We start from the raw sequence: 27,968 nt of genomic DNA, 5'->3' as shown, positions 1-27,968 counted from the left end.
GTCCAGGTGCTTGTGGATTTCAATGCCATGCCATGCAAACCACACAGGGTCCGGGGTTTTCCCAGCAGACCATGGATCTCTCATTAAACAGACACAAATTCTCTTTGCATATCCTCCCAACCCGGGATGTTGTGGCTCACTCATTTCATTTAGAGCAAGCCAGATACAGCCACATACTATTGTGTCACTGCTTTCTCTGTTTCAGCAGCCAGCCAAAGATGGCAAAGGACAAATGTTATGGGATAACTCGGGAACTGGACTCCAAAAGGTAGATTTTAAGACACTTAATAACCCTTTTAAGTGAAAGTGCGTCACACACCCTTAAAGAAAATTAGCATAGTAATATGAAAAACTAGAGGACTTGTTTTGCAGATGTAATAAAATTAAATTTATTCTGACTTTTGATCCCCTGCCTTTCAGGCAAGCAGAGATTACAGTTTAAAAGCCGTCACTTCATTTCTCACCGGCCTGTTCCTAAAATGTGATCACTTACATGAAAAGAACTTTGTGAACTAAAAACGTAGTTAATAAGAGAGAGAGAGAGAGGCAGAGAAACAACCCTGTGCTAATAGTCGAAGTTCTGTACCAAACAGCACTAATATACAAATAGCACATCATGCTACATGTACATACTCATCTTATACAGTTATTTTACAAACATTTTACACAATTCATTTCTTTGCCCTCACCTGCTTTCCTCTGTGTCTATCTGCGCAAAACGAGAACCAAAAGGAAACACACAATGTGGCCGTTTTGCAAAAAAGGAAGGAAAGGGAAAGAAAAGGAGAGAAAAGAAATAGCCTTCTTCCTCCAAGGAGTGGAGGTCAGTATTTATAACTCTTCTCTCTTCCTTTTCTTTATGGTCATTCTCATCAGCAAAGCTTACATCTCTGCCATAGTCAGTGCAAAATTGCAGAAAGGTCCCACATTTGGGGGTGTGGCAGCTGAAATCTGAAGGAAGCCTGCAATAACACAGAAAACACAAAAGTTATTATTGATTGTAAAATCATGAATGCAGCACAAAATGGAGGAGAGTGCACACTCTCAAGGTACCGCTGATAAAGAAACTTAATGGGAAGTAGGCTCAAGTCTATGAAAGCTCATGCTACCAACTTCTATCTTTTGTTTAAGTCTCAAATGTGCTGCAAGATCCCTTTGCACACTGATTTTCCAGGCTAACATGGCTATGTCTTTGAAAGAAACGTGTCTTCCTTTTTTTGACTCACTTATTCAGTTCATGTTTTCTGGATACAAGTGAGAAAACTCACCCAAACAGGATAAAATCCCACCTAAATTCAAAAGTTATTATTGTCACAACACTAAAATTTGCTGTAATGGTAGCTGCCAACTGGGTGGCTTTAAAAGGGAAGCGGGCAAATTCATGGAGAGAAGTCTATCAACTGCTAGGAGACAATGGTTTTCTGGCATAACACATGTATTAATAACACTAGTTAATACCCCCGTCTCATGAGGACTCTCTTTTCCATTTTATCACATCTCCTTTCTGGTTCTCAGCCAGCATCACACCAAGAACTCCCTCCTCCATCATCCATATAGGTATCAACTCACCTTGGCTTTAGGCAACAACCTTCCTCCTGCCTTTGTCCCCTTAAAACTGAACTTGTCACCTCACCATCACACCCAAAGTGTCACATTTCAATTACTATTCCAACACACAACCTGCTCATACATAGCTATAAAGGTCTGTTGCTAGGCATTTCATGCATCTGATGAAGTAGACTTAAATCCTCAAAAGCTTATGCTGTCAACTTCTTTCTCTCAATTAGTCTCGAACGTGCTGCAAGATCCCTTTGCAAACTACAAAGTTTATAAGCAGACTTAGTAGTTCGATAAGTCTATCATAGTCAGGGAGATAAGTCAACTACTAATCCTGATGGATATTTTTGCTCCAGTATAAGAGGCAGGATGGCTTCCTCTAGATGCTGCAGATGAACCCAGTTGAAAAATACAGGTGCACTTCGGTTAATGAAGGAGATGTGTTTTGGGGCATTACTTTTTACTATTTAAAAAAACAATTTCCATTTTGATGCCCAAATCTATAGATCTATGCTTTTTAACATGCTGTGGAGCTGGTAAGTGGTGTTGTTAACTGCCCTGAAGTCAGTCTTTAATCCATGGTGACCATACTATGGATAAACTCTCCAAGTCATTCTCTCCTCAATGCTCAGCTCTTGCAGATTCTTGGCTATCCGTTCTCTGAGTGAATCTATCCATCTGGAATGTGATCTTCCTCTTTTCCTATTGCCCTCCACTTTACCAAGTATCATTGCCTATTCTAGACTTTTCTTCTCACGATACAGCCAAAGTACGACAATCTCACTTTAGTTTAGTCATCCTAGCTTTTAGGGAGAGTTCAGGTCTGATTTGCTCCAAGACCCATTTACTGGCCTTTTAAACCAGTATCCACAGTCTTCTAGCACCACATCTCAAATGGGCTGATCTCTACCGTTTATACACTGTTTGAGGCTGAAAGCGTCTGAACGAAGGAGTGTTGCTGTCTTAGGCTCTGCTAACTGAGGTATGTTTGTATAATTACACGCATGCTTTCTATAGGCAACCAACTGGCCACAGGAAAGGTAGACTAGAGAGTCCTGCGGTCTGATCCTGCAGGGCTCCTCTTACATTCTTTTCACAGCTGCCTTCGCTTTTTCCGGAGACGTGAACTCCTTCGAATCTTGGATGTGCTGAGCTGTTCTGAGTCCACACTGTCTGCGTTGGGCTCCTGTAGAGGAAAACCACAGGGTGAGATACTCTGAAATGCAACCATTGGCTTACTGAGGACATGAAAGAGTCACTTGGCAATCCAGAGCTGGAATTTGGTCGGCACACTGTAGGAACACATGAATGTGTTTGATTCTCCCCTCTTATACTTTTATAATGTTCTGCCAAATATGAAAAGTTGCTTGCACTTTTGGGTTAGGTGCCAAAAAACAAAGCAAAAGGGATGCTATTGTTGTTAACTGCCTCTTGAGTCTATCTCAACGCATGGTGACCCTGTGGATGAGACATCTCCAAGACCTTCTGTCCTCCACTGCTCTGCTTAGTTCCTGCTCATTCCTATCCATGGCTTCCTTCATAGAGTCCATCCATTTAGCATGCAACCTTCCTCTCTTTCTACTTCCTTCCTCCTTTCCTAGCATCAGTGTTTTCTCCAGCGAGTCCTCCCTTCTCATGATGTGTCAGAGGTACAACAGCCTCAGTTCTGTCATCTTGCCTTCCAGGGCGATTTCTGGATTCATTTGTTCAAGGATCCATTTACAGTTGTCCCTCCCTTTTTGCGGACTTGGAGTCCACAGTCTCGCTCTTTGCGGGAGGGACAAGCGAGGGGGAACAAAATGGCTGCACACACACCATTATTTTCAATAGACTTGAATATTTGCAAGTCACCATTTTCGCGGGATGTTGGTGTGTGGAACAGATCCCTTGTGAATTGGGAACGGCTACTCTATTTATCTTTGTGGCCGTCCAAGCTATTCTCAGCACTCTTCTTCTCATCTCAAACGCATCGATTTTCTTCCTATCTTGTTTCTTAACTGTCTAGCTCTCACATCCATTCATGGTAACAGGGAATACAATGGGTTGTAGGATTCTAACTTTTGTGCTCAGTTGTATATCTTTGCATTTTAGGATCTTTTCTAGTTCTTGCATAGCTGCCCTCCCTATTATTAATCTCCTTCTGGCTGCAGTCCCCGTTTCGATTAATGTTTGATCCCAAGTATGAAAACTCTTTTAATATTTCTATTTCTTCACTGTCTAGGTTGAATTTGTCTAGATTCTCCGTGGTCATTATTTTGTTTTCTTTATATTCAACGATAGGCCTGCTTTTGCACTTGATCTTTCTTAGTTCCAGCTCTGGAAAGTTTTCTGCCAGTATTATGGTGCCATCTGCATATCTTAGATTGCTGATATTCCTTCCTCATATTTTCACTCCTCCTTTTTCTTTTCTTATAATATGCTCTGCATATAGGCTGAACAGGTAGAGCGATAAAAGAGATTGCAGGTGCATAAATATTGTACAGTCAAAATGTTGATGGAGGCAGGAAACCAATATACAAGTAACAGGGATAATAATAATAAATACAAATTAATCTCAGAATCGGAGTAACAAAAGGGGTCAACAAATAACAACAGTGATATCAAAAAAAAACAATGTCACAAGAGCACAAAACAATAATCACAATTAACAATGTTCATTTAAAGACACTTATTGGTAACAACAAATATTCATAAGGAACTTCCTGATGAAATCTGTTTGAATTCTGAGGTCTTGTCAGATTACAGTGAATGTGTTCATACAAAACCTGATAAACAGGGCTGAACCCCAGGAATAGGAAAACCTCCCCTATTGATTCCACACAAGCAAATATTTGCAAGCCATATTTACACACCTGAAACCCCTTTCGATTTTGTATTTTGTTATCTTTGGTGGCATCTTGGATCTTTTTTTTAAAAAAAAAACCCTCTCTTTTCTTGTTGTGGTAGTATCTATAACACCATCATTTGGTATTTTCCCAGCTCTTCTATGGGTTTTCCCTATCCTTAAAGAGTGGAATGCCTCTCCTATGGCTCAGTTATAGGCAAGATGACCTTTAAGCTAAAATCTGATGACACTTTTGACTCCAAATCTTTCTTCCACACTTATCACTGGAGTGCAGCCCATGGGGACCTCACTAAGGACTTTAACACACAGGGGTTTAAACAGCGAAAATCATGCAATTGCAATTAACCTTTTCACACACATCATGAATAAAGAACCATTATCCTGGGAATAAACAGCAACAAACCATTCATGGGATTTCCCCAGGAGCACTTTGCTGCAGTTTATTGCCTGTTTATTCCTGGAATAATGGCACTTTATCGTGTGAAAAAGTTAATTGCGATTGCACTTTTCACAGGATAATTGCTGTTTAAACCCCCAGTTTTCCCCGTGTGATAAAGTCCTAACACTGTATTCGATCCTCAGGCTGAAACAGCTTCTCTCTCTTTTTGTCTTAAAGAGCCCCACATCTTTCCTGGAAGGAAGAAATCAGCTATATTTACAGCATGCTTGCTTTCCAACACAAAGCTTAAAAACTGTTAGAGGATAAGAAGCAAAGGAGTACTTAAAGCACTTCAGCAGAGGGGGAAAACTGTGAGAGGCTAGATTCCCAACTCTGGCCTTCCAAGTGGATTCCCAGAATCCCAGACTATTGGCAAAGATGGCTATGGCTTCTGGGAACTGTAGTCGAAAACAACTGGAGGACCAGAGTTTGGGAATCACTGGGCTGGGGGGGGGGAACGCATGAGCCCCCTAAAAGACTTTAAAGGGCTATATTTCTCCCACAGCACACACACATGTGCAGGGAACATTTTTGCCATGTCTTAGTCCCCCCAGTCATTTTAGGGCCAGAAAAAGTTAAAAGTGACTTTATTGTTATATGCATTCAAGTCGTTCCTGACTTATAGCAACCCTAAGGTGAACTTATCACCAGGTTTTCTTGGCAAGATTTATTCAGAGGGGCTTTTGCCTTTGCCTTACTCTGAGGCTGAGAGAGTGTAACTTGCCCATGGTCACCCAGTGGGTTTACATGGCCGAGCTGGGATGCCATATCTGGTGGTCAAAGGCAACGATTAGAAAGAGATTGCTGGACTTCGGCACCTGCAGTACAGGTACCTCTCCTCCTTACATTCAATCTCATCTGAAACCTGGAAGAATTGGAGTTAATATTCTACCTCTAGCTCTGGAGGATTTTCCTCCTGCTCTTCACGAGGATCAGTAGTCCTTCTCCCAAGCATGCTATCTTCTTCCTCCTCTGATGATGGTCTCTCGTCTTCCCCACGACATATTTCCCACCATGTCCTGTCAGACAGCGTTGTCGTCACCTTGAGAGGAGGCAATGCAGCAAGGGCAGATGGGAAGGTGAACATGGCCAAAAACCTGCCTTTCAGGAGCCGGTAGGCTGGGTTGTCCCAGAGCTTTTGCTGTACCATTGTCCTTAGTGCATCCAAGTCTGGCTGGACGGACTTCTGCTGTCCTTCAGGAGTCACAAGAGATGCAGCACTATGCTCCAGGGCTTTTTTATTGAGCAGCAGGGCTGAGAGTGTTTTTAGGCTACACAGAAAAGGAGGCAGATAAGGCAAGTGGGCTTCTGATGTGGGTACCCTCCTGTAAGACCCTCCTTTCAACCATTCTTTCACCGCTGCCACATCTTCAAGGGAAAGGAGGCTATAGTCAGGGAAGATCTTCTCCTGCAGTGGAGGGACCGCAGGACAGGTGTGGTTGGACTGATCCACTGGGTTAGGGGCACTCTTGACACTGTTAGGAGGGGCAGGACACAGAGGCTTTCCTAACATTTGATCCTGAGGAACCACAGAAGCAGCCCTGGGGATCCCTGGCTGGGTGCTGCTCAAAGAAGGGGTGGTAGACAAGAGGTGAACCGGAGAACAAGCAGTGGAAGGTCTGCTCTGTGACTCTCTTGCAAGAGGAGGTGGAGAAGGACAAAAGGTCAAATCCATTTGCTGAGTAACCCCTTTGTTTTGTGGGCAGCTAGAAGAGGTGACTCTTTGCAACAGTGGTCCAGGTTGTGGTGAGTTCAGTCCAGACACAACTGGGACCACGTTCACAGCTGAAACATTGGCAAATGATGTCCCTGCAGCTTGGCCTAGATTTGGAGCTGGGGTAGGGCAGCTTGCGGGTGAATTTCCCTGGCTGGGAAGATTAACAACAGTCATGGGAACAAGGCCTTGTGGGGTCAATACCCATGTAATGGGTAGGATTTGTTTGGGAATTACACTAGGCTGGGTAGTCACCAAGGTGGGCACAACACTGCCTGGGTTGTTCAAAGAACCAGGAGGTCCCTGGGCAGCAAAACAGGGTACCTTCTTCATGCCTGAGTTCACGGTGCTAGAGTTCTGGGAGGCAATGAGCATGGGAAGCTCTGCTGTGGACAATTGAAGAGGTGCTGGGGTTGGCACTGGCAATGAACAGGCAGCCCTGGGGAGCCCTGGAGATGCCCTGGGCAAAACACTCCCTGTACTGCAACTCTTACTTCTGTTCCCAAGGGGATCCTCTCCCATCCCATTCCTTGTCAATACTGTTTCCTGTAACCCCCTTGCAGTCTCTGGCAGGGAAGCCAAATTGCTTTCCATTGTTGATGGAAGTGGAGTTCCACAGGGAGTGGACAATGGCAACAGCATACTCTGGGTTTTTACAGGAGCTGGCAAAATGATCTGCTGAGGCCCACTTGCCATTTGGGTAGTGGGGGCTCTTTGTGGCTGGATTATCATTGGGGAGGACAGAAGCAGCTGAGGTGTCATGAGGAGCCTGTTCTGCTCGGCTTTCTTTGCCTTGGACTCCTTCAGTCTCTTCTCCTGCAGGAGCTCAGAGACGGTTTTGGGTTTTGAAGCTAGTTGATAGGGCACTGCCTCCCAGCGAGAACCATCTGGAACAGGGCCATTCTTGGCTTTCAGAGGGATGAGTTTCTTGCCAGGAGGTGGATTGGCCACCTGGAGGTCGTGCTGGGCTGGGTGGAGACAAAATAGGACACAGAAGTTACAGCTAACATCCAGAAGACATCCAGAGATCTGCAGTAGTGGCCAGCAGAAATCCCAAATGTCAAGATCTAAAAGTCTTCTGATATTTGTGCTGTTTGAAAAACAACAGCCACCCCTTCATTTCTAAGTCAGCCATCAGAGGGAAGTATTATAAACTATCCCTCAATAGCCACTAAACTGCTGGTGTCTGAGTAGAAACTGCAGGAGCAGGCAAGCCCAAAGCAAGGCTGGCATGTCTAGAAAGCAAGATAGAAAGTGGGTCACCCCCTCCCCTCACTTGTCCCAAGACACATATGGTTTTGATGGGTTAAAAACTTATTCAGACAGATTACTTTTTAAGCCACAAAGTAGAAAAGGGTAGGTACCTTTGGGATCCTTTGAGGAAGAGGCCTACAAAACAGAAATAAAAGGTTTTTTAAACTCAGGTGGGCTGGCAAACAGATTTGATCCAGGCCATCTGAAATTGCTCTGTGCCTGTCAGCTCTGACAAGAGCAAGGCTTGGGTTTTTGCTGAGGAATAATTATCAGCAGCTACTGCTCAATATTCACTAAACTGTTGTGTGTTTTTGAGCAGAAACTGCAGTAGTTTTCCAAGTTCTAGTACCACTGCAGAATTTGAACAATGGTTAATGAAGTCAGTGGCGTCATTACGGGTGGCGTCACCTGGTGCAGCAACTCATGGCGTCTCCACTCCAGCACACCATACAGAATCCTCAGTAATGCTTTTAGTATTAATGTTACTCATAAATCATAATTCCCGTATATCACTGAATATACAGTCGACCTCCCAGTACACCCCACATTTAAAGATTTGATTTTTGCAAATTTGATCATTCACAGATTTAATTAAAAGAATCTCTAGGTCCTCCAGCGTGATTCTATGGTCAACCTCTGCAAGAAGTCACACTGAAGAACACTTCTCTAGGCATCTGTAGATACTTTAGCACAGTTCCATGGTCAAATGGCGGATGTTGACCAGACAGCTGTGCTGGAGGACCTAGAGATTTCAAGAGAGGTGTTCTCTCAGGTAAAAAAATAGTGCTTTTTATTTGCATTTCTTCCACTTTCATGAGAGTCCTGCACCCCTAACCTCAGCGAATGTGGACATAATCAACTAGCAAAATTAAAATTATACAATTAAATTACATTATCATATGCATGGCCTAAATGTATATGTGCATAGTTTCACATAGTTAAAGTGAAAATCTGGTAAGGTGTTACGTTTTTAAAGAAAATTTAAAAGAGTAAAATGAACAAACCCCACTACCACTTAGGCCTCTCCTTTCTCTGTCCTCTGAGCCTTGCCTCACTCATGTCATCTCTTCCACTAAGCTTCAGGCTTTTAAAGGGAAGCAGGTGAATGTTAGAGTTCATTTCTGCCAGAAGGCAGACATTTAAGGAGCAGTGGTGTCAACCCCTTCACCAGTGATACCAACAGAAAGTGTCTGTACCTTATCAGTCCTTTGCACATTCACAACAGACTTCAGAAGTTCTGACAGCCTCCTCCTCTGGATGACTTTCATGCAGCCGTCAACATCAACCCGAAGGAGCTGCTGGGGCAAGTGTGATGTGTTAATCCTCAAAGAACCCGCAGCATGAGAAGGGCATGCTTCAAAAACAGCAATGCATCAGCTACTCACTTGTCAAAACCTGAAATTTCTCAGCCACATCTTTTCTGTGCCATTTGAAGGGTATGCACAGAAAACATGGCTAGAAACAGGAACTAACTGCTGGCACCTCAGTTAAACCACCCTCTGGGGAACATTTAGAACAGATGTTTGTGGAACCACTGATCCTGTGCAAGGTCCGGGGCCAGATGAGTCACCAGGCAGATTTACAAGCAGTCCTCCAAATCCACAGCTTGAAAATACTTAAATAAATATATAAATTCTAAAAAGCAAATCTTGATTTTGCAATTTTATGTAAGGGATACCAATTTACTATGCCATTGTATTTAATGGGACTTGAGTATCCACAGATTTTGTTATCCACGGTGGGTCTTGGAACCAAAACCCAGTGGATACCAAAGGTTCACTGCATTCCATTCAGACCCCAGCTTTATGGCTCTAAATTAATGGATAAAAGCCTTGACATATGCCTAACAAAGACCAAGACTGCATAGGCCAGCATGGCAACAACTATTCCCAGGTGAATGTATTTCAGAGTATGCACTCTTTGGTTGGGGAAGAAGAAAATACAGTGGCAGAGTTATAAGAAACATTCAATACCCACCTGAATGAACAATGTGAACAAGGGAGTGCTTGTAAGGCTGGCAGATTGCAGGTGCTTGAAGATAAATTCCGCTGTGGGGAAAAATGAAGGGAGACCATGGAGACAGAAGCAAAAATGTTTCACCAAAGCATTTTTTGGACAGGTTGAGTCTCCCATGTCTGAAATTCTTGGGACCAAAATGTTGTTGATTTTGGATTTGGGGGGATTTTGGAATACCTGTATTTGCAAGCATATATTTAATGGGATATCTTCCATCTATGTTAAATTTATTTATGTTTCATATGCACCTTCTACACGTAGCCTGAAGGTAATTCTATACAATGTTTTGAATAATTTTATTAATGAAACAAAAGACTATATACAGACCTTAAAAACAGCACCACACAAGCATTAAAAGCCCACCTCAGTTTCCAAAAATCTGACAGCATTAAACTATTTTGACTTATTGATGGAAAGAGAGCAAGGATGGGGCCTCTCATCCTGGCCTCTCTAAGGAAGGAGTTCCAAAGTCTGGCAGCAACACATAGAGGAGCAGCAGGACAGCTTTATCAACCCGCTAAAAAGCAGATGAATGTCAGGTACCTTTTGTCTTGGCTGAAGCCTCTCTCTTGACTCGAAGGGCCCAGTTCTGCACCATGCTGCCTGCCCAAGGAGTCACAGCCATCATCAGCCTCCGGGTGAGACTTGTCCTCCATATCCCATCCTTCTGTCCATAGCCTTTGTATGCTCTGCTGTCTGCTGAGACTGATGATAGCCCTTGAAAATCAGAGGCAAAACGCTTCTTTCTTCTGATTTCTCGCTAATAAGAAATAAAGGGGGAGTTTAATCATGTCACCTGTTTCTGTGGAAAGGGACTTTCACATTGCTGAAGGAAGAATTCAGAGGCAGAGCTGTGCGAGTCTGGAATATCAGAGCGCATAGGGATCCTGCAGCACCTTTGAGACTAACTATGTGAAAGGAGTTGTAGCATGAGCTTTTGTAGACTTGGTCTACTTCCTCAGATGCAGTAGACAAAGTCTATGAAAGCTCATGCTACAACTTCTTCCACAGTTTGTCTCAAAGGTGCTGCAAGATTCCTAAATGGCTTTCACACAGAAGCCAGTGGGGAGAAAAATCAGCCTTCCATGGCTCCCATCACTCTCCATCAAGACTTTTCAATTAGGTAAACTTACACAGACACATACAACTGAAGCACACAGCTGAGCAAGTCTCAGTGAAATCCATTTAAAAAATCTTACAAACACACTCATTGCCAAGATTTTTTCCCCATTCTCTCAAAGCCAACATGAACGCCTATAGACAATGCCATATGGATTGGTGAGTTTCAAAATTGAGGCAAGGTGGCAAAATATCTATCACACAATTTCCGTCCATCTCTAGAATATTACCTCCAAGAAGTTCCCTAGAATTTAATTTGGCCTTCAGTTCACGGCAGTGTCTCTCATCTTTGCCTGATGTTAATGATCCTGTTCTGCATTCCCCCAAAGAAACTTACATTTCTTCTCTGTAGCTCGTAATTATTTCTTGTCAACACTCTTCTCACGTAAGCCAAGGAAACCCTCCAAGAATCCTTTGTGCTTTTGGCATTCTGCATAAAAGAAGAAAAGAACATCAGGAAAAATAAGGATGAAAGAACAGAGAAATGGGTGATATTCCACAGTTCTATGCAAATGTTTAGGTTTGTACATTAAGTCTATGAAATGGTGACTGGTTGAGTGACAAAGAGGGAGAAACTGAATACCTGGTACAGGTTGAGCATCCCTAATCTGGAAATCCAAAAACCTCCAAAATCTGAAACTTTTCATCACCAGCTGTCTGCTTCTGGCTTTGAGGTGGTGGCTGCTCTCTCTAGACTCATCTTGCATATACAACACAAGCAGCAAACAAACAAGATGGAAGGATCTGTGAAATGGTGGGCGGTGTGGATTTTGTGCCAAGCACCACACTTGGATTCTTACAGATCCTCATTCTCTTTCCAGCTGCATCTCTCCCCAGCCTCATGTCTCCGTGCAGTCTCGCAAATACAGTATGTACAACTCTACTTGAGTTGTGTATTGTGTGTTATGTAGTGCAAATACAGTTAATCCAAAATCCGAAAAAATCCAAACCCCCAAACACTTCTGGTACCAAGCATTTCAGATCAAGGGAACTCAACCTATAGTTGGGGAAGACATTGCTATGAGGTGTAAAGATAAGAGGAAATACAGGGTCAAAATTGGTTTGTTCCTTTGCATTAAGTTAATATGAGGGTGGAACAAGTGTAGGGATATCTGGTTCGGCAGAATAGGAAGGGTTTTTTTCTTTCAGTAGAAGAATGTTGAGGGACTTAAACAAAAGAAAAGTATATATATATTGTAGCTAGATGCTCCTGAACACAAAGTGAACTTGTGTGTTAGTTATGGCTGTTAAAGGTAAAGATCAGATTTGGCTTTCACACACAAGCAGCTTTCCACTATTTATTTGATGTACTGTATATTCCACTTTTCTCCCAATGTGGGACAAAGTGGTGTAAAATACAAGTTAAAAACAAAAAAGCTAAAACAATAATGCAGTACAAAAATTTGAAACACATTAATTCATCCAATTGTTTGTGCTGGATGTCAGGATTAGGGATCTGGAGATGATATGTTAGTGGTAGCATATTCTAAGTTTTAGATTTGTATTACTCCTTCCTTCTATATCTTTCTTTCTCTCTGTGTGTGTTTGTAGAATTCAGAGACATAGCTGTGTTAATCTGGAATATCACTATGCAAAGGGATCTTGCAGCACCTTTTGAGACAATATATTGTAGCATAAGCTTTTGGAGCCTTGGTTGACTTCCTCAGGTGCACCAAGGAGACCAGGTCTTATGGCACTATATAAATACAAGATAATGATATACTGCAATAATATTGATAATAACGCTAACATGCTTTTTACAGTAAGTGGACCTGCCCACAAACACTGTCAGGGGTCAATTGCTGCCCACTAAAAGCTTGCAAGAAAAGAAAAAGATAATTTGTCAAAAAACCCTGCAGTAAGTAAACAGCTCATGTAGAGTCCGGGTTCAGATTCTATATAGGATCACAGGCGGAAGGAACTGTCTACTTATATTGCTCCAGAGCGCTCAAAGAAACAGGCCTACCTACTGATATCTAAAGGGCCAGGAACCTACGTTAGACAGCTAAAGCACCCTCTCTATTTTGAAAAAGTACATACATGGTTGCTCTTCTCTGCTGAATCCTCCTCCTCTTTATTCTGGGATGACGGCAAATTCCTGGAATCTTCATTAGTGAGACCATCTGCAGCTTGCTGCTCTTGCTCAAGAAGAGCACCGCAGACTGGCCTCCGTTTTCTGTTCACATCAAATCCTTTTGAAAGCAAAGTGACAGATGCTAGCGCTTCTCCTCTTGTTTCTGACACATCCTTTCTTGTGGGGACCCAGAGGTCGATGCTTGGCACTCGCCGATGCCAGGTCACGCTCTTTTTGCAGTTCTTGCTCTTGTTCTTCTCTGTACTATCCTCTTCCAAATCCAGATCTGAATATTCGCTGCTAGACTCTGAAGGGGTGGAGCTCCTTCTTCGGACACGTTTCTGCTTCCAGCGAAGCCTGTTCTCTGGTTTCTTTTTCCGTTTTCTCTTTAAAAACAAGATATCAATGTCTCAAATGTCTTTATTTGCAGTTAATAGACCATAATAAAAAACACATTTGAGAGAAAAGTATGTACGTTTATGTGCCTTCATGTCACTTGTCAATATATGGTGACCCCATGAATTTTTGATATTGTTTTCTTAGGCAAATAATATTCTGAGGTGGTTTTGCCCATTCCTTCCTCTAAAATATAGCCTATAACACCTAGTATTCGATGGCGGACTCTCATCCAAGTACTAACAAAGGCCAACCTTGCTTAACTTCGAAGATCAGATGACATCTGGTGCCTTTAGGGCAGTGATGTCCAAACACTGGTCTTCTAGATGTTTTGGACTTCAGATCCCAGAAGCCTCAGCCATCTTGGCCAATGGTCTGGGATGCTGGGATCTGAAGTCCAAAACACCTGGGAAGGCCAGAGTTTGGACATCACTACTTTAGGGTATTTAGGCTATGCTGTACAAAAACTTACGGTACACAATAAAATGTCTAAGTATTAAAACTGCTAAAAATTAGTAATGCATTAAATACAGTTAACACTGTTCTGTCACAGATCATCTAGTAAGAACTGCTGCTTGTTCAACAGGGATTCACTGGCTCTTCCAACTAATAAACAAAATATCATATTCATAATTTAATTTCAGAGACAGATATAACAGCTATAGCTGTTGCTTTTAAAAATGATCAACTGGATGCAACATCATTAAACAATACAGGAGAAATGTGGACACAGAAAGCTGCCCACTACAGAGTCAGATCACTGGTCCTCGTAGGCCAGTATAGTCAGCTCTGACCAGCAGCCTAATCCTCACCTCTGCTATGTTCTGCTGTTGTGCCTTCAAAGTCAATTTCAACTAATGGCAACTCTAAGGCTAATCACAGAAGTTTCTTGGCAAGATTTGTTCAGAGAGGGTTCTGCCTTTGCCTTCCTCTGAGGCTGAGAGAGTGCGACTTGGCCAAGGTCACCCAGTGGGTTTCCACAGCTGAGCAGGGATTCTTAGTTTCTTAGAGCACTAGTCCAATGTTCAAACCACTACACCATGTTGGCTCTCACTGCTTTACTTAAGAATCCTACAAAGAAAGAATACGAAGTACAATAAAGAACTGAACTCACCCGATACCCCAGTAGAACTTTCCACTTGCTGAGACACTGAGACGCTGTGCGGTGGGGTAGCTCAGAAGCTATTTTTGCCCAGCGGCCTAAAGAGAGAAAGCCTTATTTAATCAATACATTTTCTATGAAACTGTTTTGGATAGTTTTAGTGCTGGACAGCTCAGAAAGTCATTGCTAACTTCATTTTTACATGTGGCCCTTCTCTGACATGGCAAATGTTTGGCATATGTGTTTGCAGCTGATAAGTGAACTGTTCTTCCAGCCAACCAGTTACCCTCCCCCTTGTTATGGGCACAGTTATATGGGTACAATACAGTTTATATGGGGCTGGCCTTTAGGCCTACAGCCAGCCTTCCTCATTTCAAACAACCATATTAGTTTTATTTCTATCTTTTCTTTCTCCAACAAATGAAACTTAAAGGTAGTTTTTACCGTTGTATGCCTTCAAGTTGTTTTCAATTTATGGCAATTCTAAGGGGAACCTATCGCTGGGTTTACTTGGCAAGATGTATCCAGAGAGTATTTGCCTTTACCTCCCCCCATTATTTGCCTTTGCCTCCATTATAATAAATTATTATTTAGTAATTATATTTATTTCAGGGGAAATGAAACCATGAATGTCTCTGTACCACAATTTGTGCTTATAGCTCAGGTGTAATCTTAGAAATGCTGCCTATAGTTCTAATCGTAACACCCAGAATTAGGATTATGTAGTTTCTATTCATTAACTCAGTTTCTATCCTGTGTTTTAGGGCAATTCCTCACAAAACAGCTTACAATAAAAATGTGGGGGAAAAACATTGACTAGGATTCTAGATCAGCTACCCAACTAGTGTAACTACCTCAGTTCTGCAGTTAAATAGTGATGCTGCTGTCTGATAAGTCAAGACTGGGGAACCTTCAAGATTCCTATGTATTCCTTACTCCATTTAATATGTAGAGATTGTGAATATAGACCAGTGAATGTGTAATTCCCAGCCATTACAATTATGGACATGCAATATATATGTAATAACAACAGCAATCAGATAACACCACCTACTTAGTTATTTTTTCATCACTGGACTGTGATATGGACTACGGAACAGCATACTCAAAACTTTCCAGTTACCAAAGCAATACTAAAAGAGTAAAAAACTCAAAACTACAAGAGAAAAGTAAGATGAACTAAGCCAAACCACACATATAGTAAAGAAGGGATAGAACAGGAAAGACCCCTGCTTCAAAGAAGGGGAGAAGTCTCAGACGACCAAGAAGCAACGTTTCCTTCCTGCCCCCATCCCACTTCCGTCTCCAGAAGGAAGCTACCTTACCCACACCATATTTTTCCGTGAGTTCAACCAGCTTCCTTTCTTCTTCCTCACTCCATTTGCCTTTCTTAATATTGTTATGCAGTGCATGCAAATACCTGCAAAATCAGAGGGTGTGAGAGGAAGGTAACAAAGAGATTATTAGTATGTGCTGAATTTCCTAAAACTGGGGTGGGTGAAATGCAACATGTATACCCCCAGGTTGTTTTTGCGGCCTGTGTGTCCTCTAGAACAGGGGCGGGCAACTGTGGGAGGCTTGAAGAGACACCCTGCTACACACATAATACTTCACCAAATAATTGTGTGTGTGTGTGTATGAATGTATGTATTTCCCCCACATGCCCTCTACCGAGTCTGGGAAGTATTTTCACCATGTTTCCAGCCATCCCCCAGGCCTTTTAAAACAACAGATAGTAAGCAGAGACATAAATACCCTAAAGGCACCAGATCCAATCTGATCTTTGAAGCTAAGCAGGGTCAGCACTAGTTAATACTCATACAGGAAACTCCCTTGTCCCCAACACTGGATGTTTGTCAGCAAGTAATAAAAGCTCAACTGCTTCCTCTTAACTTGGAGGTTACTTTCTACTAAATTGCTGCTTAACAGACACTGATTCTAATCCTTTATCCTATTTTATTAGCACTGGTTTTAACAGTCCAGCCCAGACACCAGATGTGCTCAAAACAGTGTAGTGACGTTGCAGAACATTAACTGAAATAATCTTTTGCTTCATTAATTTAGGTTGCATGTTCCATGAAGTCACAACGTGCCGTGTAAATAAAAACGGCTGTTATTATGGTATTCTATTGTATACGATTTTGCAAAGTTAGATCATATAATATAAAAGGAAGATGACCCCCTCCCACCGCAGAGACCTAGGCCCATGGATCTGACCTTGACAGCATGGGCATAAACCGGAAAGCTGCTGACTACCAACAGGGAAGAGCCTAGAATGAGACTGACCGGTATCGGCACTGTGAGTCATTCCTGCCAGGTACCTCCGTCCGGATTTTATACCAATCCCGCTCTCCGTATTTAGCAACTGCCTTCAGGAGCAACTGGGAGAAAGAAACAGAAGCACAGTTTGGATATCAACATGCTGTCACCACTGAGTCAAACAGAAGCAGTTCTCCTCCATTCTTTTAACAAATTTATGGCAAGGGAAGTGAAGCATCAAGGCAAAAGACAATGGCCAGAATACAGTCAGGATCAGACACACACGTTCCCATATGCACGTGGATGTCCTTTTTTGGGCACTGCATGGGTTATTTAGTTCCTCCTTCCACAGCGCCCAAAGCCCCCTCCAAAAATTTTACTATAAAGCCCCAAAGTTGCTTTGCACAGCTATTCCATGCTTTGTGGCAAGTAAATATAATTGGAAAAGTGTCTGGCTACCTTCCTCTCTTGCCAGACATGAATTGATGATATCAGCACTGAGATTGGTTGGGGTCTTCAGGGAATCTCAGTGCTGCTATAATGATTTGTCTGTCTATTGTCTATGGGCAGGTAGCCAGATGCTGCTCCAATCCCACTTGTTTGCCATGAAGCATGGACTGGCTGTGCAGTGGCTTCAAGTGCTTTACGGTAAATCAGGGGCTCAGCATAGCATTAACTCTGCATGCAGGGTCAGGCCATCATCAGGTAGACCAAACCACCTCAGAACCTGCCACATTGGGGTTCTCCTGTTCCACCCACCTTTTGCACCCAAAGGCTTCCAGAGACCTGGCCCTATGCTATTCTTTTGTTAAGAACAGCAGGCAGCAACATACAAGTTGACATGCTGTGACCATTTTGACTGGGGCTCTGGCACCCGTAGTGGGGACTTAATGGAGTGAGGCATGCCAGAAAAAGGAAGCAAAAAGCTTGGCTGTTACACACACTCTAGATATGCTTGTCAATATTCAGAAGACTATGCTAAGGAGATTCAATCTTAAAAAAACCCTCCCCCAAGAATTTTCTCCAGCAATAGGGAACAAGCCCTTACAGCATCTTCCTTTGCGGTCCAGGCTCCATGCTTCAGATTGGGATCCACACTCCTTGTCCATCTATAAATCAGCTGGGCCGAGTTCCTTCCCTCCATGTAGTAAGCAACTGTGGGTGTGCAGAGGTTTTGGTTAAGTAGAACTTACTGGAATTACATTTCCAGGCGTCACAGCTATGCCTGCAACTTTATTCTTTCTATGTACCTTGCCCAAGCAAGTTTTAACCCAGGACTCAAGCAACAACTTTTGGTTTGGGGCCTCTATTTCCAAATATCAGCCGAGGTTAACCTTGAGCACAAGGCAACCCTACTGAATCAGACCAACAGGCTACATAGTCAAAAAAAATTTCCCCATAGTGAGAGCTGCAGTCCAACAACTTGAGGAGGGCTTCATTTTTGCCCATCTTTGCACTAGTGAATAAGTCTGTAACCATTACCATCCTTCCTCTCTCTGGGTGGTGATGGGCACAACCCATGTAGTGTGATTCCTTCTCAGAGGGGGTTTGCCATTGCCGTCCCTTGAGGCTGAGAGCACATGACTTGCCCAAGCTCACCCAGTGGGGTTCATAGCCAACAGGGGAATTGAAAACTGGTCTCCAGGGTTGTAGTCCAACATTCAAGCCACTATGCCATACTTGCTCAAACAACTTAATTACCACTACATTATAGCTTATATCCCTTGATGCCAGTAACTAAGCCTCAGGAGAGACGTTTGACTCTTTTAGAATGGAAGGAAAGCCTATACAAAACCTGGGAAACTTCAAAGGTTTCACAGGGGAAAGGGGGCATGGCTTTTTGGGGAACCCCTGAGATTGGCAATCCAAGAGTTGAAGTTTCAGGCTTAGGCCCCCTGACCCTGATGGGGAATACTGTGATAGATGGGAAGGCTTACTTTTCCGGTATGGAATGTGCTCCCCAACTCTCATTTCCTGTACGAGATGCAAGAGCATTTGGTCCTCTTCTGAAGTCCACTCACTCCTCTTCAAGTCTTTGTTGTAAGCCTGGAACTTCTGTAGGCATTGAAAGGCAGTGCGCTGTGTCTGAGAGGAAACAAAGCAAAACATTGTTGTGATGACTTGAATGTTTTAGGCGTGTAAAAATGTTGTTGTATTCATTAGAGAAATTAAGGTGAAGTATGGTTATTTTAGAAGAAGGAATTTGCAAACAACCTCTGAGTATTCTTTGCCTAGGAAAACCTTAGGAAATTCATGGGGTTGCCCAGTTGGCAAGCAACTTGAAGGCACATGTATATACACACACACGCACACACACACCATTATTTTTTCAGTCTATATCCAGTTTTTCTTCTGCCAAGGGACCCAAGGGGGCTTAGCAAATTTGAAACAACAGTTTAGTTAAAAAACATACTGTACAAAAGATTAAGAACAAATTAAATGTCAGTCCTGTTTAAAAACACATTGTATACAGATACAAAACTACAAAGCATCTAAAAACACAAAAACACACAACAATGGCCTGTTACAGACAGGCCAAAATAAAGCTGCTTCGAGTCACTTTGGAGGTATGGTATTTCAATGATGCATGAGTCCTAAGAGTCCAAAAGTCACACCAAAGCTGCACTCCAGTCCTTAGGACCGGAGCATGACTTTGGTGCGGCTTTTGGACTCTTAGGACGCATGCATCATTGAAATACCATACCTCCAAAGTGACTCGAAGCAGCTTTATTTTGGCCTGTCTGTAACAGGCCAATATTTTGCTGTATGATTAAAATCAGTGAAACGCCTGAATAAAAGGTTGTAAGCTGCTGATCCTAAACTTTATAGTATACACAAACCTCTATGTTTAAAGCTCCTTCTGCAATCACAAACATGAGCTTTCTTTTTATAAGAGGCAATATTCCTACAAGATGACACATAACTTGAAACCCACTGGCAATGTCTTTTGTGGGGTTGTGTTCAAACATTGCTAAACAGCCTGCCTTAAGACCTTACCCCCAATTCCTGAGCAATTGCTCCCCAGTCCAGGTAATTGTATCTAGTAGCAATCTCCTTCAGCTTCTCGATTTCCTCTACACTCCATTCCTTCTTGTTGATGTTGGGGTGTTCTGAATCCTGCCAATACTTTCTCAGTTCGGTTGCACTGCGAGTTCCTTCAAACTAAAGAAAGCACAGAAATGACTTTACTTATTCACTCCGTTTAGATCCCCACCATTCTTCCACAAAGGAATACAACTCACAATAACCAGCATGACTACTTTTTCTGACACTGCACAGGAAGGTATCCAGTACCTCTTTACCTGTATTGTCTTACACAATTCTTTGAAAGGTTACAGTTTGCATCTCTCCATTACAGACTGAGTCTCCCTTATCTGAAATACTTGGGACCAGAGATGTTTTGGATTTCAGATTCTTTTGGATTTTGGAATGCCTATATTTACATATAAAGTACATAATGATACATATCATAATGATGGAATCTAAACACAAAACATCATTTATGTTTCATATACACCCTCTGAAGTTTATTTTATACAATATTTTAAATAATTTTGTACATGGAACAAAGTTGGTGTATACTGAGCCATTAGAAATCAAAGGTGCCACTATCGCAGCCCCCATAAAAGTAGTTTTGGCTTTTGCAAGATTTCAGATTTTGGAATGCCAGATAAGAGAGACTTAACCTATACATGCTATTCCACCTTCCCACCAGTGTTATACAGTTAAAATACCCGTGGCATTTAATATCACTCCAGCAATGCATATGAAGAAATGAACTGAAAGCCGAAATGAATAATTCAGGCTTAAAGATGCGGTAGATTCCTTTGCCTCTTTCTCTTTTTATGGAATAATGGACTGACATAACTAATTCTTTGAAAAACCCTTACACAATTGTTATGCTTGGATGTGTGGGAAAGGGTACAGCTCCTCTTCTCCCGTGGAAGGCCACTGACTTGCCATGAGGGCACACTGGGAAAGCTCCCATCACTGGACCAGCTATTTCTGCCCTTCCTCTCAGGCTTCTGCATAAGTATACTGGTGGAAACTGAGGTTCCACCAGCTTCATCTAAGACCTTGGACAAAGTAACCATGCAGAGGCATCCAATTACTCACATTGATATTGGCAATCTTGTCCCAGTCATGCTTCTCATATCTGTTCGCCAGCAAAGTCTCTTCAGGTAGCAAGCTAGAAGCAGGGAAGACAAAGATGCTTTTAAAGAGGAAAATATTAAAACCACCAGCCCCTCTGACTCAGGGAGAGCTGCGCTGCCCTTTGGAGTGCTGTTCTTTGAATGCGTCTCCTGACCCACAGTCTTCACACATGATGCAGGAGGACTGCATTATGTTGTCAAATAAAATGGCATAAAAGGTACATTTACACTGTAGGAACAATGCAGTTTGAGGCCACTTTGCTATAGCTCCATCCTGTGGAATCCTGAGAGTTATAGTTTTATAAGGTCTTTAACTTCTCTGCCAGAGGGCTAGTGCCTCACAAAACTACAGATCCCAGGATTCTGTAGGATGGAGTCATGACAGTTAAAGTGGTGCCAAACTGCATTATTTCTACAGTGCAGAGGCACCCAAAGATAGCAATTAAAAATGGCTTCTTCAAAGTATGCTATATAATGATGCCTTTATGCCATTTTGACAGAGGGATGGTTTTAAATCAGGAATGGGTTTCAACCTTCTGGGAAGGTCCACATGCCAATGGTGGGCATACAGCCTCCCATTTATGACCCTTGCCTTCTCCCTTTCATTCTCTTTTTCCATTCCATCCCCATGCTCCCTGCCACATGCACTTCTCCCTTTCTCAGTATCTTCTGAGGAAGGACAGACTTTTCTTATGAGATGAAACCAAATCAATGAAACAGCAATACAGTGAAAGATCAGTATCTACAGGGGATCTGTTCCAGACCCACTCGCAGAGGCCAAAAACCCGTGGAGCCTCAAGTCCCATTGTCCCCAATGGCAGTGTGCATGTATCTTGTGAAAGTATTTCTTTTGAGGAAGGTTGCCGGTGGGGTGGAGGGGATGTGTAGCCTCCTGAGGAGGTTAATGTGTCTCCTCAGTCTCCCACCATTATCCACCCTTGATCTAAACACTAGCAGAGTGCTTCTAAAACTAGGCCAAAAGAACATAACTGGCCCTAGGGATATAGACCAGCATTTCCCTGATACTTCCATCCAACCTGCTTTTTGAAAAAACAAAGACGAAGGATAGAAACATGCTTAAGAGAAAAGCCAAGAACAAACTTTCTCACTTGATATCATTTATTTCATGTTCTTTTTCTTGAATCTGCTTTTCCAAGATCTGCTTTTCCATTTCATCCTTGGATTTTGCCTGTTTTTCACTCAGACAGCTAAGACTGTTGAGAAACATTTCCAGAACAATTAAAGACAAACACTGCCATCATCAAATAAATAAATGTTCCATATGTATTTGACAGGGATGGAAAGAACACACTGGCACTCAAGTTAGAAAATATAGAAAAGTTATTGACATCTTAAAACCTTGCTGCAGAGCTCACTTCGGAAGCAACAGCTGGATCCAGAGAAAATTATAGTAAGGGGGAAAAAGAGCATTTGCTTCTAGTAGAGGAGACTTCTGCTCTATTCCTTCAGCATATTTAGGGGGGATAGTGTACTTACCTCAATAGCTTTGGTTGAAGCAAACGGTGCAAACGGTCACTCACCAACGAATCGTGCAGCAGCTGCTTCTCTCGGCTTTTCCCTGGGAAAGAAGAACAATGTTGAGGATTGCAAGACCCAGTCAATCCAAGGCTATTTCATGATGGGCACAACCCCAGCAAGGTCCATTTCCTCTTGGGCCCTGATTAACAAGTATATGAAATAAAGGATGGAGCCTGGATGTCTGTGTATCTAACCAAGCCAAACCTCATAGACGAAAGCCAAGTATCTGAATGTTTCCACTCCAGATTCCCTTACATTTTATAGTGATCAACTCCTCAAAAGACTTGATGCCTTGCTTTGCTTTTTCCCGGGTGTCGTTGTTGGCAGGAGGGCCCTGGGAAGGGAAGAAACCAACAGATATCACAATTCAATTCCACCTGTGTTTTTAATCCCTCTCTACTGTGAGACTACCTCTGCTAATGGCTTTTAACATGTCTGCTTTTTTTTTTTTGGGGGGGGGTCAAAGGAAAGCATTTATACCAATCTGGCCTTCTTGGACTTCTTCAGCCAGTGATCCTTTCTTCTCCATTTGATGGTTTCTCAGCTTTTATACAAGGTAGTTCTTTCATTTCAAAAAGACTAACAATAATAATACTAATAAGAATCATACATTTTATTCCTTGCCCAGCTCTGCCCAAGGCTCGAGGTGGGGTATAATATAGATTAAATTAATATCCTAATTTAAAATTTATAGTTTAAAACTGACTGGTAGGCCTGTTGGAAGAGATGGCTCTTTAATCTTCATTTAAATTCAGACAGCATATTTAGCTGCCATATCTCTCCCAACTGGTCACTCAAGTTTAAGGGTGGCTGACTGAAATAAATGTTCCCCAGAGGAGGACAAACCTCCCCAAACTAGGTGGAAATTGAATTTGGCCCTTGGGTTGGAAGACAGACTTGGAGCTATACCCAGACAGTCATGAACATATAGGCTTCCCAAGATGGGGAGAAAGAGAAGTTCCAAATGCAACATGGACATACCCTTTTAGGGCCATGCCTAATCCTGAATAAGAGACGTATCAGCAATAAGCCTGCTTGAATTGTCCAATTTTGACACACAACATGTGAACTACGTGGGGAAGGGAAACTGTGGAAGGCAGAGCAGTAGGCAAGGCAGGCAAATGGGCAGCTTAATACTTACTATCCCTGATGTTTTGTCCTTAAAGTATGGCTTCATAAAATGGCCAAGATACATATTTGCTGGCAAGGATTTGCCATCTCCTGACTTGGTTACTTTTGTCCCAGCAAGCTTCCAGGTGAGTTTTTCCTGCATGCAGAAAAGAAAAAGAAGAAATTAGCCACATGGAGCTGACTCAAAATGCCAGAAGGATACTGATTTAGCTATATGTCAAGACAAGATTACAGACAGATTCATGAGATAGCATAAATGTGGCAGAAAGTGCTCAGAGACACAAACAGAGTAGAGAGAAAAGTTCAAAACAGGGGTTCTGTGCTTCGGATTACTCTGTCTCTGTCTGAAAGTATGGGACTACTTACATGCCTTTCAGTGTAACGTATGATACTGTGGGTGTATATGTGCCTTCAAGTTGTCTGTTGACTTATGGAGACCTTATGAATTTTGTAGAGTTTTCTTGGGCAAAGAAGGCTCAAAGGTGATTTTGTCTATTAAACACAGCGCCTGGCATTCATTGGAGATCTCTAAATACAAACCAGGGCTGATACTGCTTAGCTTCTAAGATCAAGTAAGATCCGGTGCCTTTAATCACTATTTTCTGTTAAAGCAAAAACAAGGCTCCAAATGAGAAGTTTTGTGTTCTGGGGCTCAAAACACTACAGTCTGCATGGATGTCCTTTTGAAAGTTACTTGTCTCAGAATCACTAGTTTGCCTTGTTGTGAAAAGAGTGATTTGTGAGGGGCTAAATAAACCAACATGGCATCTACTCTGTGACAGTGTCTGTTGAAAAAGTGCTTTTGACATTTTGTCAAAATTACAGATGTGTCCAGAGGTACAATAACCAAACTGGTACAAAACCGGCAAACCGCAAAGAGTACAACATAAACATTCCAGAACACCGTGAAGTCGAAGGCTTTCATGGCCAGCGTCCATAGATTTTTTTGTGGGATTTTCAGGCTATGTGGCCATGTTCTAGAAGAGTTTATTCCTGACGTTTCGCCAGCATCTGTTTGACTCACCTGCTGTTCTTTGTTTTGAGCAAGCAACAGGTTGATTTCCTCAATCTTCTCCTGAATGATTTCCTGATAAACCAGGTTCATTTGCAGGCAGGTCTCTGGAGTCTGAGGGAGGTTGATGCTAACTTCATCCTCACTTTCCTCATCTGTATCTATCAGTCCATTTGGATCCACCTCCTAATCCAAGAGAAAATAAGAAAGTTAAGCAGACCTCTGAGGGGGGAAAGTGAAGTTTATGAACCAGTAAATTCAGTCAAAGACAGCAGTGGCATAGAGAGCTGGACAGCGAAGAAAGCCGACAAAAAGGAAATACTCATTTGAGATGTCGTGCTGGAGAAGAGTGCTGAGGATACCATGGACAGACAAAAAGACAAATGGCGCCTAGAACAAACCAAGCCTGAATATTCCCTGGTTACTCTGCCAGGTGCCACATATACCAAAAGTACAAAAAAGTAATGCATAACATCCTCTTGTCATGGAATCTAAGAAGCCAAGCCATGGTTCTGCTATTCTACTCTGCGCTCTTTGGAAGGCTGAAGTGTAATGTATGAATTTGTGTGGAAAACCCAGGCCTAAATCCAAATCCAGCTAGAGGAGACTTGCTGCATGGAAGTCAACACTTATAAAAATGGAACTGATTCCATTGACCTATTCTAGTTGGGACCAACAACTGGTTTTAAGGCCAAGATACACAAATTGGGTCCCAAATGAAGACTGAGAACCTACACATTAACAGACAGAAACAAGACAGAAGCTCAAGACAGAGAAGGATCAAATGCCTTTCCAGCTGTTCATTCACCCACACAGAGATGTGTTTAAACAAAAAGGTTCGTCATCAAATTCTGTTCCTCCCCAGTCTCCAAAGGAAAGATTGACGTATTACTTGCCATGTCAACTTGGGTATCTGAATCCTCTTCGAGGTCATCTGAGGGAAGAAAACACGACCCAGATTAGAAACAGAAAAAGCAACCATTTCAGAAGCTGTCACAAGTACATAGGAGTGAGATACTAGTCAATACAGTATCTGAAAACAAACTGGGAAGCCACTGGATTCAACTAGAGCTCACTTGATACCATTAAGAAAAATACTACCTACACTTACGCAATGTAGAATTGGGTGAGGAAAAGGTTGTTGGCAGTTTGCGTATTCCTGACAAGGACATTTTTGACAATCTGGGCCCACCAGAACCCTCCCAAAAACATCTTGGACCTTTTGGAGTCAAACGTGTTTTACTCATGTCCCCAAAGGTGTGAATGGGGCAACTTCAATATGCGTTTTGACCCCACTGGACCACTGACATTTGGCTAACATCCTGCTTAAAGATAAGGTTGTTAAGAAGGAGGAGGAGGAGTTGGAGGAAGAGTTTAGAGGAGGAAGTATAAGGAGATTGACGTGACAGGAAAGGGGAAAGGGGAAAAAAGAGGGAAAGAGGGAGAAGGAGAGGAGAAGGAAGGAAAAAGGAAGACGAACGAAGAAAGGAAGGGAAAATTAGGACTGAAGGAATGTATAAAGTTATATAAATGTGGTGGAGTTTTTGAAAGATTGTTTGTATATCTGCATGTTTTAGATGTCTGTCTGCTTCTTTCAATACAGTTGTGACAGCCACAGGATGCTGAAAGACGGAGCAGTATCTAAACCCCAATATGCACATAAAGGTTTGCACCTTCGTTCTCAGAGCCCGACTCTTGGCTCGAAATGGAGACTTCAATGTAAGTGTCGGGAACGGTGCGTCCCAGGCTCCTCTCCAGCTCTTCTATTCCCCGACAGAGTGTCTCTCGCTCGGCATCTAGGTCCATCGCTGACACATCTACAATTGGAAAAGGCAGAGAAAACGTCACAACCAATGGGGGAATCTATCCACATCCATGGACTGTAACCACCAAAATCCTTTACATATGCGCACTGCCATGCGCACACAATTACCAAGTACCCCAGGGGGGGGGGGGGCATTTTTGGACTACAACAACCAGAATCCCCCAAAGACATACAGATATACACAGACACCATGTACCCAGGGGGCATTTGGGAACCTAGGATTTTGGGACTATAACAACCAGAATCCTTTACACACATAAATACCAAGTGCCCCAAGGGGGGCATTTTTGGACTACAACAACCAGAATCCCCCATATATATATACACACACACACATGTACAAAGACACAACCATATTCCAAATCCCCAGGAGGGGGAGGGCACTTAGGAATCTAACTGTTGGGACTGCAACAATCCCAGAATGCCTTGCCACTGTGGGATCATGGGACCTAAAGGCTCCAAGGGGGAACATATATATATATATATATAATAGAAATCCAGAGAATTGCAGCAAAACGCCTGCATTTCCCAACCTCTGGCTCAGAGACGGGGCAGGTGAGTGGGCTTCCTTCCTAGCAAAGCAGGGGAGAAGTTACTGCTTGGACTACAACTCCCAGAATCCCCCACTCAGCTGGCACACTGGGGGATTCTGGGATAGGAAACCCGCCCTCTGAGAAGTAACTTTGACCTCCTGGGAGCCCAGAAAAGCCTCTTACCAGACAGAGATGACTCCCACGAAAGTGTGTTTCACATGCCTCACCAGAGGCCAACCGGAAGTGGGGAGTGTTTAGGGAAGCGCACCAGGAAGTGACGTCACGCCCGCGCCTGGCCCGTCCCTCCCGAGGCGCTCGGTCGCGTCGCCTAGCAACGGCTGAAACTGGCTGAGCAGTTTGCCCCGCCCCGCGACCAATAGGATGCCGGCTTTCCTCACAAGCCTCGCTCGGTGGGCGGGCCTTCGCCTCGCCCTGCAGCCAATCATGAGCGAGAGAAACTCTTCGTCATGCCCTGATTGGCAGCTTGGATGGAGGGAGGTTTAAAGTCGGTTGTAGAATAGGGACCACATTTCAGAGCTAAGAGGGATAATGGAGAGCGGCAGGGAAGGGGCTTCAGAGGCTGTGATTGGACAGAACTCGGATGATAAGGCAGGAAAATGAAATGCGGAGATATAGGGTTATGGGGGACACCGGGCTGAATGAAACTACAGGTGAAAGGGATTTGGGAGTCCAAGGGGACCACAAGTTGAACATGAGCCAACAGTGCAATGCGGCAGCTAACAAGGTCAATGCGATTCTAGGCTGCATCAATAGAAATATAGTGTCTAGATCAAGAGAAGTCATAGTGCCACTCTATTCTGCTCTGTTCAGGCCCCACCTGGAATACTGTGTCCAGTTCTGGACACCGCAATTCAAAAAGGATGTGGAGAAACTGGAGCCATGTGTCCAAAGGAGGGAGACTAAAATAGTGAAGGGTCTGGAAACCATGAAGCCCTATGAGGAACAACTTAGGGAGCTGGGGATGTTTAGCCTGAAGAA

General features: G+C 43.0%; 1 protein-coding gene across 2 annotated transcripts; it reads right to left on the bottom strand.

Moving 5' to 3' along the window:
- Positions 1-364: 364 nt before the first annotated feature.
- Positions 365-27,283, bottom strand: SNAPC4 (small nuclear RNA activating complex polypeptide 4). Of its 2 annotated transcripts, XM_042479342.1 has the most exons (24): positions 27,153-27,283; positions 26,285-26,428; positions 25,508-25,545; positions 24,624-24,797; positions 23,610-23,735; positions 22,724-22,802; positions 22,427-22,508; positions 22,039-22,143; positions 20,892-20,964; positions 19,773-19,937; positions 18,713-18,860; positions 17,824-17,930; positions 16,803-16,897; positions 15,842-15,936; positions 14,529-14,614; positions 12,985-13,404; positions 11,282-11,374; positions 10,369-10,585; positions 9,787-9,857; positions 9,006-9,104; positions 7,920-7,944; positions 5,734-7,523; positions 2,644-2,743; positions 365-962 (listed from the first exon to the last, which is right to left on the bottom strand). In XM_042479342.1, exons 2-23 carry the CDS (start codon positions 26,415-26,417, stop codon positions 2,651-2,653), a joined length of 4,314 nt encoding a protein of 1,437 aa, XP_042335276.1. In that variant the 5' UTR covers positions 26,418-26,428; positions 27,153-27,283; the 3' UTR covers positions 365-962; positions 2,644-2,650. The 2 variants fall into 2 exon arrangements, with proteins under 2 accessions (XP_042335276.1, XP_042335277.1); XM_042479343.1 differs by lacking the exon at positions 2,644-2,743.
- Between the last annotated feature and the right edge of the window lie 685 nt (positions 27,284-27,968).

Source organism: Sceloporus undulatus, chromosome 7 (genome assembly GCF_019175285.1).
Source record: "Sceloporus undulatus isolate JIND9_A2432 ecotype Alabama chromosome 7, SceUnd_v1.1, whole genome shotgun sequence".
Classification (NCBI taxonomy): Eukaryota; Metazoa; Chordata; class Lepidosauria; order Squamata; family Phrynosomatidae; genus Sceloporus; species Sceloporus undulatus.
The sequence above is the reverse complement of the archived record's forward strand: the minus strand, read 5'-3'. Positions and strand labels throughout refer to the sequence as shown.